General features: G+C 36.3%; 2 protein-coding genes across 2 annotated transcripts in view; one reads left to right on the forward strand and one right to left on the reverse strand.

Moving 5' to 3' along the window:
* AVEN (apoptosis and caspase activation inhibitor) overlaps positions 1-13,775 on the reverse strand; it is a 101,004-nt gene that overhangs the window by 71,435 nt on the left and 15,794 nt on the right. The window contains exon 2 of the mRNA XM_075030411.1: positions 6,605-6,785. Within this exon, the coding sequence (XP_074886512.1) occupies positions 6,605-6,785 (181 nt within the window). The remainder of the gene's footprint in view (positions 1-6,604; positions 6,786-13,775) is intronic.
* Positions 1-13,775, forward strand: part of CHRM5 (cholinergic receptor muscarinic 5) — a 49,212-nt gene that overhangs the window by 12,431 nt on the left and 23,006 nt on the right. The window lies entirely within an intron of this gene.

Raw genomic sequence — 13,775 nt, forward strand, 5'->3', positions numbered from 1 at the left:
AACTTACTGATTTGTGATTTTATAACCAAAACATACTTAAACACAATTCAGCAGAAATACCTCAGTATATAGTAGCAGTAAAAGATTAAGGCCCAAGATTATAGAAGGATATTGGTCAGACAGCTTTTTAAATCCAGAAATCTGGAACTTAACAAAGAAATGAGTACAATCAAGGTATGAAAAATTAAAAGAATGGGAAAAAGCTTACCACACAGATTTTAATGGAAACAAAATTTAACCCCTCTAGTCTGTGAATCTTACTCTATTCAATTCTAAATCCTAAAGCATACAAATCTCTCTGAAACACTGACACCTTTCAGTTTATTCTTTTATTACTTACTATTAGTTTTACAGTACTATCACTGACACATATATGGTCACATAGCTGTAAGATATCAGACTGTTAAAATTAAAATAAGAAATGTTCTTCTACATTTATATGCATTCAAGTCATGTAATCACATTATACTTCTATACTTCAGTCATACAGTTTTAGTTACATTTTAGACAAAACTTACGAGGAAAAAAAAGCACAGATATGAAAGCATATATAATGAGCACAGATTACCTATTACAGGAAAATACATTTATCAAGAAAATGTAATTAATACTTAAAATCTGGCACTTCCTATTTTTAGTTCAGACAAAAAAAAAAAAAAAAAAAGGACAGCTTGTCTGATTAGAACAAAAAAGATGAATTTCTGTAATGTTAGGAACAGTTCAGGAGGAAGCACTGAGCAGATGGAGAACCAGCTTCCACTGATGCCAAGTCCTGTGATTTTACTGCAAATTTTTATTGTGGAAGGGTTTTTTCATGTTTGTTTGGGAAAGTTACTTTGGCTAGGGAGGAGGGAAGGAGAGGGGGAGAGACTGCATTTCAGATACCTATAGGTATGTCAAAGAGCAGTATCTCAGGTCTATCAAGAAGTCGAAAGTTGCAGACTGCCCCGGGCATAACTGTCACAACTAAAACCTTTGGAAATGAGACCACGGGGATAAGGAGCCTCCAGAGCTGGAAAATGGCATGTACCACAGGACTATCAAAAAGGAAGGGAAAGTTCTGATATGCTGGAATGGGGCTAGAAGGAGAGGCAGGAGAGGAGAGCATGTCAGGGAACCTCAGAGAACATTTATGGAATGAGGTAGCAAAAAAGGAGAACGTGAGAAGAGATGCAAGTAAAGCACATGCCCTTAACTGTTTATTTCAGGAGCACATATACTAGGAATCTTCAACTGACCTATTACTAATCCTTAGTTGCAACAGTATAATCTTCTTTCAAGACCAGTAACCTGGTACTAATATCTTAAAGCTGTTGATAAGTAATAAGAGTAACCAATACCTCTATGTTCTACACAGAGCTCATGTCACTTGGTGAAGACCAAGGACATGAAGTTTTCCATCTGTTGAATTTCTGACCAAGTAAGATGCACTAGCTGAAAACACATCTGTTCCACATACAGTCATAAAGACATGCAAAAAAGAATTAAAAATTACTTTTTACTATTTTTCACACAGAGCAATAATGCTTTCAGAGCTGATGAACATCAATTCTTCATTAGTCTAGATATCTCAATGGTACAAGAAACAGAGATGCAGAAACAGAGTTCTATAGAGACACAGGGACACAAATAATTTCACAGAATAGACATACAAAACAAAAAGTAGTAGAAGTTGGCAATCAAATACCACTGGAAGGAGGGAACCCTGATATATACAGTAATCCAAATCAACAATGGGTTAGGCAGTTCTGTAAAGAAAACTGATTTTCAGCTATTCTCTAGAATTTTAAAACTCAAAGGATTCTTTTATAGCATCCAAACCATGTCCCACCATTGCCATTCTTTTTGTTTGAGCAGAATTAGCATTGAAAATAAGAACACTCATTTACTCTTCACTCTACTTTTTTTTTTTCCAAATCTCTGTTAGTATATACTTTAGAAGAGTTGAAGAAAAAGCTATTTTTAACACAAGCCTTGCTCCACAAGTTTATCTGTTGAGCTTTTCCAAGGCAGACAATGGTCTTCTGTATACTGCTAATTCTAATGTACGTATCAACGATGAAAATGACAAAAATGCAGCAATATATTGCAGCTGACACATCAAAATTAAACAGAGAGGCCCAAAACCAAGAGGTTAAAACCCCAAAACAACAGGGTTTTAGGGAACAGAAGGTAACTGCTACCTCACAAATCCTATACTTACTGTTCATTACTATTATGCTCCAGTGACTGCTCTTTTGATTTTTACTCCACTTTTCCTATTGTATTCAAGTGCTAGGTACCTACAGAAATTATATGTATTCTTACAATATCAAAACCATTCTGTCAGTTTTGTTTGAACTACACAGCATTTCTCTTTCTTACCCTTTAAGGCCATCAGAATTATTCAGCCATGGCCAAAAAAACAAACAGGAAAAAATTCATGTCCAAAATTATGGTTTTTTCATCTTGATAATCACATCCTGCAACTCAGCACACTGTTACTGAGGCATGTACATTGGCAGCTTTTGGCTGCTGTACTGGTAATGCCTACCATGTTTAAAGGAAAGTGATCAGGTCCCTGGATACATTTTGATCAGCTCTGTAATGAGATTTTAAAAGCTTATTTTTAAACCGAAAGCATCTATTCACAGCCAAAAACCTAAGGACTTAAGTCTATTTTGGGACACTTAACCCTCATCAATCAAAAAAATGAGGACAGCTCTTCAAACATGGCAAGATTCTTCTAGCAAAGTAAAGTTATCCTATCACTTCCACTTCTCTTGCTCTTTACGCTTCAACAGCGTTTTTACTAAATTGATTTAAGACATATTCCCCGAAGGCTTCACAATGGACTTGTAGTTTATATCAGCTAGACATGAGAAGCAATACAGAAAAGTTTACTTTGCTATATTCAAGGTTAATTAAAAAAATATTATAAAATGCTAAAATAAGGAAAGAAACAGACTTAAAAACTAAAGTTATCACCCTACTTTACACACAAATATAATAAGCCCTAACAAAGCAGCTCTGTCAGGCTAGTGACATCAGCTGTTATCAAAGCCACCTGGCAGTTCTTACTTAAGACTATTTTCAGCTGCTTTTTTAACTATTCAGTCTGAAATTTTCCATGTCAATTGTCTGCTTCAGGTAGTTTTTTCCTCACCCACCCCTCACCACCTTTTAAAAAAAGGTCAGAGAATGGCTGGAACATTTTTCTACTGTGAAATGACCCAGGGAAAAAAGCCCTTGTAAGCTCTTTCTTTGAAAAACTGTAACCACTTTTCCTGCCCTGAATCAGTAACTTGAAATCAGGCTGGACAGTATTTTCATATGAGAGATACACTCTGCTCATTCCGTGAAAAATCTGACCTGATTTAGCCAAGCTACAAGCTTCTAGAAATCAGAGTTTGTACGTGCTTTTTGGCAAGTTCTGCTAGAGCTTAACAACCAATCACCACACAGTCCATCCTCAGTGACCTTCTGTGTATCATCTCAATGTGCAAGGCAACTGAATTAAGTTTTCTCTAACCTCTGGTTATGAGTGAAGAGCCAAATTTTCACTCTAAGAGATGTCTACATTTAACAGGCATTAGGTGCAACATTGAACAAAAAGTGTCATCTTGCTTATTTCTGCAACCTCACCTATTCTGATACCCCCACCATATTTGAAAACAGTGGCCTGTCGCTTCATACTGTTGGGTAACTGAGTAGGATTTAGGGTATACCAACAGAGCATGTGGAGGGAAGATGGAGAAAACAGCTTGTAGTGGAGAGTAGAACTGAAAGCTTGAAAGAATTAACTGGGATTGACCAGACAAGGAAAGAAACTAAAATAAACATAAGAAGATGTGGTAGCGGATGAGAGAAAAATTAAGCCAAATGAGCAGTCCCAGGCAGAACAACTCAGAACTGGGGATCACCAGGACTGGATAGAGAGAGGGACAGAATATACCTGACAGAGCTGGACTTCAGTGAATATATGTGTAAGGGAGCTGGCTCACAACAAAAGACTGAGAAAAGACCTACCACCGGTAATCAGAAACATAGACAAGAAAAATCAACAGAAGAAAGGGAGAGCGAGAAGGATTAGTAGGCAGGCAAAGGCTGACAGCAGAGAGACAACATACAGTCAGAGACAGTCTGGGACTAGTCAGGCCTAAATATTTGATTGAAAGACAGAATCAGTGCTGCACTGGTTACTGGCTTGAGGCAGGGACAAACTGGAAGTATAGGCAAAAAAAGTAAAAAAAGTGTGTGTCTTCAGAAGCTATTGAAAAACGTAAAATAAAATACCCTGAAGACTTATCATCCTCTGCAAATATCTCTAAACCCCCTACTTGCCCTCTCAGAAAAAACACCCTACTTTTCTCTACTACTGATAAAAATGCAGTATAACAACCCATAACTCTGTTACTTCCTTAATTCAAGCAACAGTAATGTTCATGTACTAGATTTAAAAGCTCCAGTCCTGCTAATTATCAACAGGACACCTAAATCACAGAATATTAGTCTTCTCATTTTGCTATTTTTTGGCTGATTTTAACTAGAAAATTACATGTAGAAGCACGGTTACAAAATATTAAACAAATAGCAAGCTTGGAATTTTAATTCCTTGGACATCAGGAACTCCTCCATTTAAGTTTGTCTACTAGCATTAGTTCTGCCTTTATTACTACATTATCCCAAACTATTTTTCCTTCCTTATCTCATTCAATTATCAGGGTATTTGCTGGGAATAAATCCAAGTTGTATCTTGAAGGATGGCATCCTAAGACCCTGCTATCAGTGTTATGGAATCTAAATGTTACATAGGAGAACAGGTTTTTAATCTGAGCTTTTGCCAAAGGATTCTTAACTGGCTTCATTAACTACATTTTTGTGTATTAATAGTAAATTGCAAGAACTTTCTAAGCTTTTATATTCGTGAAAAATGGCACTTTAACTCCATTCCCTCTCTAGTACTTCCCTAACTGATTATTGCAATTGAATTGGATCCACTGTGCAATTTCAGAATGCTAAACAGCAATATACTAACAGAAGCCAAAATTATCAAATAAAGCAGAGATGCAAGCTTCTTCTCAGACCACTAGAAATAAAGATGACTGCATTCTCGGTTTTCACACATGAGCCAAAGAAAACCCCCTGCTTTTTATGTGACTCCAAGAAATGGGCATTATTGTTTAGAAGGTACTTTTTTCATCCTCTGAAGGTACTTTATTTCCCTGCTGTTTCTTATCAATTTATTTTAATGTCAAGAACAGTCACAATATATCCTAAAATAAAGCACTCTTTAAATGAAAGATTTAGAATTAACGACTTAGTTAGCAAAAATACTAACTAACAAGATTTTAATTTTAGGCATTAAGAGAATCTACAGCGTAAAATAAATGGGTTGGTAATAGCTGTATTGGAGTATAACTTAGCAAAAATGCAAATTAGCAGAAATATGTAGTATTTCCTTATATCTTCAGTTCAAAAGTATTATTCATCAGAACACTTTAAAGACATTCTGAAGGTTAAACATAAAGTTAAGAGATATTAAAGTTTGTTTTTAAAAGCTGAACCATGGCAACCTGCAGCTTAGGGTAGGTCTCTTGATTTTAAAAGTTTTGACTTATGATATCTACTTCACTCCCCAGGCTATGTTACCTATGAAGTTCTGAGATCCATACCAGGCATCTTGACTCCAACACTGTTCACCATACAACATACCATTCAGAGAAGTCAATACACATCTCATGATCCTATGATTAAAACTAGCAATTTAGGCACAATTCTGCAATGTCCATGCAAAACTGAACTTCAGAAATTGATTCTGGCACAGACAAAGCAAGCTCTGGTCCTTGTTTCTTTACCATAGGTAATTTCTAACTTACCCCTCCAAGCTGTGGCTGAAAAATCCATTTAGATTTGACAGATTTCAAAGCTTCCAAGTTGCTCAAAAAAACCCCATAATACATTGTTTGCAGCTTTTACTAAATTGTATTCCAACACAGTGGCACATAAAGAGTTTCTAAAATAATTTTAGGGAACTGTTTTTTGTGCAACTGCCCTTACTATTCGTGTATAGCTAAACAAAAATAGGATCCAGTACAGCCTGTCCCTCCACCTCCTCCTCCTATTATCTCCTTTAGAGAGGGGAAAACAACTCATCTTTATTTTCAGGGAGAGTAACACTTGCTATTCATGCACACCTCTGTACAGTGCTGATTACAAATCTTTGTCAAAACAAACAACAGCAAGCAGCTGCTTGACTGCTTTGCTGCGTTTAGTCATACTAGCAACCTTTTTTTTTCTGGAAGGCAATGCAATGACCAAGATTGGCAAGAAATTCATTATCAGCAAGAATAGGCTCAAAGTAACTGGATGCTGCACACACTCAAGACCCATACATAGTTTCATGAGAAGTCTATAAATGCAGCAGCCCTCTTATGCACCCCATCTGCCACAGCTCGGTGCAGCCTGTATGCTATAAGGTTGCTCCCATAGAGACTTTCAACACTCCTAAATACATCAAGAAATGGTATTCTAGGGTCCTGTTTCATCATCAAGGACAACAGCCAGAAAAGTAGTAATATCAGAAAATGCAAAACTAAAAATCTATAGAGTAGAAAATGCTTACCTGCTGAGCTAAGCAAAACACTGAAGTCTGTCCCTCTCTGTGATTCCCCACATTCACTCTGTCCCTCCTTTTCTGTATCCTCATAGCGGCTCCAGTTGGAAAAAATCTTTCTTCTCGAGTAGCTTTTCAGTTCTTCCTTCTCTTCTTCCTCTCGTAATTCAGTGTCATCATCCTCCTCTACCTGTGACATAAATAGACAGTGAAGCCACTGCAGCTCAACAGCATTTTGTTCTGTAAACAGTCATTCATACAAACAACTTTAACCACAGAAAGACATATCAGCCTGGATCCCCGTCAAAATCTTAGATCAGGTGCTACCATCTTCCTGAACGGTATGTAATTCATCAATAGTATAATTAAAAGCACCTAGTGAAGCTTCAGTTCTTACAGGTGTCAAGCAGTGACACTGATGCAAGTTCCACTGGTTTTCCTCCTATTCTGGAAACCCATAATGAATCCTTCCTGAAACTGAGAGCAATGTGTAGGGAGCAGAACTAAGAATTTAATCACAATATCTCTGTCCATGTGTTGCAGTGATACAGATGATAACTGAAAGAACTTCTGTTTATAGAGCAGAATAGAAAAAAGGTAACAAATACTGCAGAAAAACATCCAGAAAGAGTGATCTATGTAAGAATTTCCATTATAACCAACCACAGGGTCTTAACTCAAGTTAACATGGAATAATTAATCAAATTAATTGCCTTCATGGAAGCCATTTCTGGAAGTACACATGGAAAAACTAAATAGACTGCCGGCAGTCAATCTACCAGCCCAAACTCTTAAAAAACTCTAGGGTCAAAAGGAGAACTCATTGCAGAGTCCGCTCAAGATGCAAGCAAAATAGGCATTTGCCACAAGTACTCAACAGATGTGGAAAACTCTCCCCTCCCTTGAATCCTCTATATTAACAGAGCTCTCAACAGGCAAGAGGAGAACTGAGAGCAGCCAGAAAAGTTCTGTACAAGATACTTTCTGCAGAGGTCTAAAGCTCTGAAGAGGTGGAATAAAGGAATCAAGAAAGAAGAGATTCCCACTGTGTATGCTCCCAAACATTCCTGCTGACAGGTCCACTCTCTCTTCTCTCCATTACTCCACCTCTCCTTTCACAAACCACAATGTGCTGCTGCCACAAGATTAAATTTTGCTGTCCCAACAATAAATACATTCTTCATGACCAGGGCAGTGAAATTCAAGTTTATCTACACTACTGTAAAGCTTAAAGCAATCTCGATTCACTATAAAATAATTTGAAAAGCAAGCTACCTTTTGGCAAGTCATTATATATCTATAAACCAAAACACCCTTACAGCTCACCATCAGACACTGGCTTTAAGGAGGACCTTGGCTTTGACAGTTTAAGCCAAATGTAATTCTGAAATACATGTGAAGAGCAATTACTTATGTTTAAAAAAAGCCCTTATGAGTGAAAATCTGCAACATCTTGTGCAGAAAGAGTACTAAAATCTCTAGTGGTTACTGTGTTTCTAAAACTACATTAGAGGTTTTTTAAGCACACACTGTGGACTTACATATTGGTACAACATTGGACAACTTGGTAAAAACAACTGCACAAAGCACCAAATCAGGAACAAACCACCATCACTTCATTAACTTGTTTTATAATCAATGAGTTACTTTCATAGCTCAAGAAAGGACATAGAGCAATGCAACATATGTTTTAGATTGATTTTAGAAATCCATCTTGAAGAAGGCTTACCTACTCCATAGAATATTTTGTAGTTACATTTTGGCTCAGGTAGACAAGGACAAACTGTTTGAGATTTTCACATTCCTTTAGCATCCAATTACACAACAGAAAAATCTCTATCAGTGCCAAATAAATCCCTGTTGTACACCAAATACTATATTTATATGCAAGTACATCATCATAAAAAGAAGACTGACACAGACAAAAAAGTAGAAAGTAGCAGTTTGTGGACAGTGGAGCATTACTACTCAGTAGCTCTGAAAATATGTTAAAATGACCAAAAGTAGCAGTGAAGCCTGTTTCATGGCTTTTACACAAATGCCCACTAAAAGGTAAAGCATCTTCAAACACAATTGTGAGAGTTTAGATTCTCCCATGTTTGATATCTTCAAAATGACTGCCCAGCATATCATACAAGTAGCAAAATCAGAACTAGAATAATGACTTCCCAAGAGAAATAATCTACCAATCTTCATAAACAAGCTTCTTTCAGCACTGTTTGAGTGATCTGGTTAGGAGGCGCATGAAGGAATGGTAAAATCATCAAAGAGCTTAAAAACAGATTAAAAGCTGTCGTAATTATACAAGTATACTCCCAGTTGTCAAACAGCTGACAAGAAGGAAAATACTCTGTGCATTCTCACTGGTTCTGTGCAATTTTAGGTTAATTCTCTTTTCTTTCTATTCATCAGATAAATACACTAAAATGGTTGTTGTGGACAGTTGTTTGCGTGAGCACGGGGATGAAGTCATAACTCTATTACTGGGGACTGAACCAGAGACATAGTTTCCACAGAATAAAGGCCAGATCCACTTATATCAAGATAAGAATCAACTTATTTGTCTTCTGTTCTTCTCCTATAAATTGAATTATTTGCTATAATCAAGCAAACCTAGTGAAATTCAGTGCCCAAAATAACTTGGAGTTGATACAATTCACAAGTCAAAGCAAGAATAGAGCTACACAGATAGATCCGTGTTGTACTTTGTTTTTAAGAAAAGATCAGAATCACCTTAGGCAACTATGACATTACATATACTTACTTACTATAGACCTGTTTAAAGGATTCACTCCTTTTGGCTGTCAACATAAAGAAAACAGGAGTATCACCTTCTTATTTTAACAAGCTTCCAGTAAACTAATATGGATTCAAATGTTTCCTCTTAAACTGGACTAAATTCTTTTTCACATTCTGTTATTAGCTATGTTATACAGCACACCTCAAGGAAATTTCATTTCTTAGAAGTAAAATAGTTAACTTGAACTTTGAGAAATAAACCACAAATTCTCAGTATGAACAGCAGTTGTGCAGCCTGGTTCTCCAAGTACTGTCCTGAGGTTTACTTCTGAAATGAGTAAATTTCAAATACAAACCTGCTTACATTTCCCATAAATATTTAATGGAAAATTTTACATGATGCACTGCCATGGTACAAGATAAAACTGCAAATAATCACATTTGAATATTCAACATTCAAACAACTTAAAGATTCACCATTAAAATTATGAAATACATAAAAAGAACTCTGATCAGTGAAGCTTCAGAAAATAATTTGCTTCTATCATCTCAAGAGACAGCTACCATCTAAAGTAACAATTTCAGAAATATGTAAACATAAATCTTCGTTACTTTCCTCTTAGCTGCTTATTCAGCTAGACTATAGGCTGCTACCATTGTCATCATACCTTACTGAAAATGAGTCTTAATCAGTACAGAGCAAACATCTGTCCTATATGTAATGAAAGAAAATAACTTCCCTCCTGCCCCATCCTCAAACAACAAATTATACAAGCCGAAACAAATTCTAGAAGCCAACTCAAATATAACCTTTAAAACAGTATTACTCAGGTAAGGAGAAAAACTTATGCCTTTAAACAGGATTGAACTACATCTACATGTTATTGCTCAGTGCTGTAAGGCACCATGATACCACAGGAGGTATAATATTTATCTGTTGTGCCTCTGTTTCAGATAGTATTACATGCATTACCATTTGCACATTTCATTTAAATTTTGAAAGTGGGGAAAATATGCAAAAGCCCAGTTGAACAAAACCAGGAAACCTTCGGACTGTTTTGCCTATCAGAAGAACGAAAAAATATACACAATGTGCTGCCTAAACACTAAGTTCATCAGAGTCATTCAAACAACAGTGAAAGAGCCAAGCCCCCCAGCGGAGGACCTTGCATGATTTGGGGTCTTCTGTCAAGGAATGTATTTTCATCCTTTACCAGAGCCTATGACTCTGCTTTCCTTCTGAAGGAAAGCAAAATGCATAGCACACATGACCCCAATCTACAGTCTAACACAGCAAAAGGCTATTTTAGTACACCCTCCTTTATACACTAATTTTGCATATAGGGTTGGGGATGGTATGGTATTGAGAAAAAATAGGAAAGCAGGCTTTCTGACTTTTCTTACAGACAAGAACATGTTGATGCATACGGTTCAGGAATGAAGGTGTCAAAATGAAGTAAACATTGTTCTGAACAGGCAATTTCCCCTGGGGTCATCCTTCCGCACTTCCCTGGAACCCAGAGTGGTTTGGATCAAACCAAGGCTGAAGTACACAATGGATAAAGTGCAAGAGTGACCTCTTACATCCTGCTTCAATTACTCAACCACTCTTTGCTGTAAGTGCAGTCAGTCCTAGCATGTTAAGCATACGTGTGCAAACACTCAACAAGAATTGTTGAGCTCACAGCCCTTTAAAAAAAAAAAAAAAGTGCATTAAAAGTCAGAGCTTCCATTAAGACTTTCTAAAACTGTATTTATTACCCTTATGAAGCCACAGGAGTTAAGGCTTACAGCCCTCTTCCTGTTCAGTTCTATTAACTCTGTAAGAAAAGTTTAAAACATTTAATCTCTGTCAGTATTTAGAATATTCTACAAAGACTGGGAGGAACATAGAAACAACGTATGTTCAGCTTGCCTTTCTTGGGCCAACTGGCCTTCCCCATTGTGTAGGTATCATGCATTATTAGATTTCTGTTCTATTTATTTTGTAGTATTTCTCCCAATTCTCTTCCCAGGAATGTCACTTTACAGAACATATGAAAACATAGTTTGAGCTTTTTTGTTCATCTGTTAGAAAGAGCATAGCTATTTCTCTCCTTCACCTTCTTCCCAAATTTATACAATAACTTTTTCATTTTATCTTTAGAAACTCTTCACAATTATATTGATCAACTGCTACTTTTCCCCTTCATTACTGTAACTTCTGTATTACTGTTTTGAATGTTACACCTCTCAAAAACATATACATTTCCTTAATCTTCTCCATTCTTTATCAGGGACACTTAACCTACAATACCCCAGACATCTTACAAATTCACACAGAGTCCACAATAAACAGTTAGCCACTGCCATGCATGGACACCTGCATGTTCATGGACAGTGATAACCACTGTCTACTCCCTGCATTTGCTGCTCTCCTAACCAGCAACAGCACACACCAATTCCTTGAGTAAACTTCTGCCTTGATTCCTTCTTCCCTTCTTGGAAACTGCTGTAAGGCTGTGGCCAAGTGCGATGACATTCAGGCTTATCTGTCTCAATCCCAATTTCTCTTCTTATCAGGGGAAAAAGCTAGCAAGACAAAATGAAAATATTCTATGGGTTGAATCTGACCTAGGCTATCAGCTGCATCACAAACGGGCATATATCTCTTCCTCATTTGTATTAAAAATAGTAGGTGTCTGTGCAGAGACAATTTCTCCTCTCCTCCTCATCCCAGTTAAGCAGCATCTGTTACAGTCAAATTCTCACAGACGGAACCCTACGACCCCAAGCCATAGGGTCAAAAAAACATATATAATTAAGCAACAAAGCAGTTCGTGATCTTTACACTTTAAATTGTTTCGCAGAATAGAAGTCTGTACACAGAGGCTTGCATGTGTGAGAATAAGTAAGGTAGCTTGGCTGGTATTAACTGAGTGGTTCCTCTAGGCAGACATAAGTGGAAACGTGAACGGCAGCTACACTTTAATGACTTAAATTGCTCTTGGAAAGACATACCTGCTTTTAATTTCATGGTTCAAAGTTATTGCTGGTGTAACCAAACAGGAGCAATGAGATTACACCAGGAATTACCTTAGCACAATATGAATACAACACAATTTCAAAAAGATTTCATTTTTTTCTAACAGCGCTCATTAAATGCACTGGTTTTTACCTTAAATCCAGAAAGATACAAGAGAATCCCCTGACAGCTTAATTTTCTCTATGACAATGATTGATAGGCTTATACCTTATGATAGTTATATATAGCATAATAATCCTCAAACAAGTTGTTCTGATTTTCCACATTTACCTAATTACAACCCCTAGATATATGTCCCTCTTCTCTGTCTTGTAAGTAATTAGAGATTAACATTAAATCTTAAGTTGGCAAAGGAATAAATTATCTGATTTATTGCGGTGGAAATTTAATGGACGCTCTAAAATACAAACTGTATGGTGTATTAAAACCAGATATTAAAACCAGAATATATACTCAGAATTATAGCAAACAAAAGCAGCACTGCATTTTTAAACGTATTTCTTAGATTAATGCTATTATTTTACAAAAGACAAAGTACTAGTGCAATTTTTTTGATACTGATGCAAGTTTGTAGGTGTTTAGAATCAAGATGCCTTTACCTACAAGAAATAATACGGAACGTTATCTTTATGAAGTTACCTAGACAGATGGCTGTAATTCAGTGACAGAATTTGAAATGCAATTCACAATGACAAAGACAAACAGGAATTTAGTTTTAAAAATAAAAAAATAAAAAAATACCAATAGTGAATTAACAAGGTAAACATGTCTGTCAGTATATTACATACATAGTCCACTATCTGGGAAGTGCCAATACATTGTTCTGTCTACCTAGGAATACTAATGATAAATACCTGTACAGAGGAAAAAGAGCAAGTTAAAACAATATAAAAAGGTCAGTATGAGGTAACAGTGGAATACAATCCCCCAAACCATTCTTATTTAGTACTCTTAATCCAGATTTTAGAAAAGTAAATGAAAGATAAGATTTTTAAATTTCCCTGAAAAATAAGGTTTTCCTAATGCAGTGATACCATAAAATACCATAGCTTCTTCCAGAGACAGAAGAGAATATTTTGTAATAATACTCAGCAACACCTGCCAAAAACGGTGAGCTGTTAGCTTATCTATACTGAATTGTCTTCAACAGATATCATATTCACAAGTCTGACCACAATAACAGTGAAAAAGTAAATATAATAATCTTGCCCACCAAACTATTTTGCTTCAAAGTTCCTGCTTATTCTGTCTATGAGATGCAAATAATTGGAACTGATTAAAAACTTCAAATTAAGAGAGACTGTTTTCTCATTACTGTTTAACTGAAAAAAACACCTCTAAAAAACATTCTTTGCACTCAGTAAAATTATAACATAATCAAGCGCCAAGAGGCTACAAGTCATTCTTCATCTTTCT

This window comes from Buteo buteo, chromosome 6, assembly GCF_964188355.1.
Source record: "Buteo buteo chromosome 6, bButBut1.hap1.1, whole genome shotgun sequence".
NCBI lineage: Eukaryota > Metazoa > Chordata > Aves > Accipitriformes > Accipitridae > Buteo > Buteo buteo.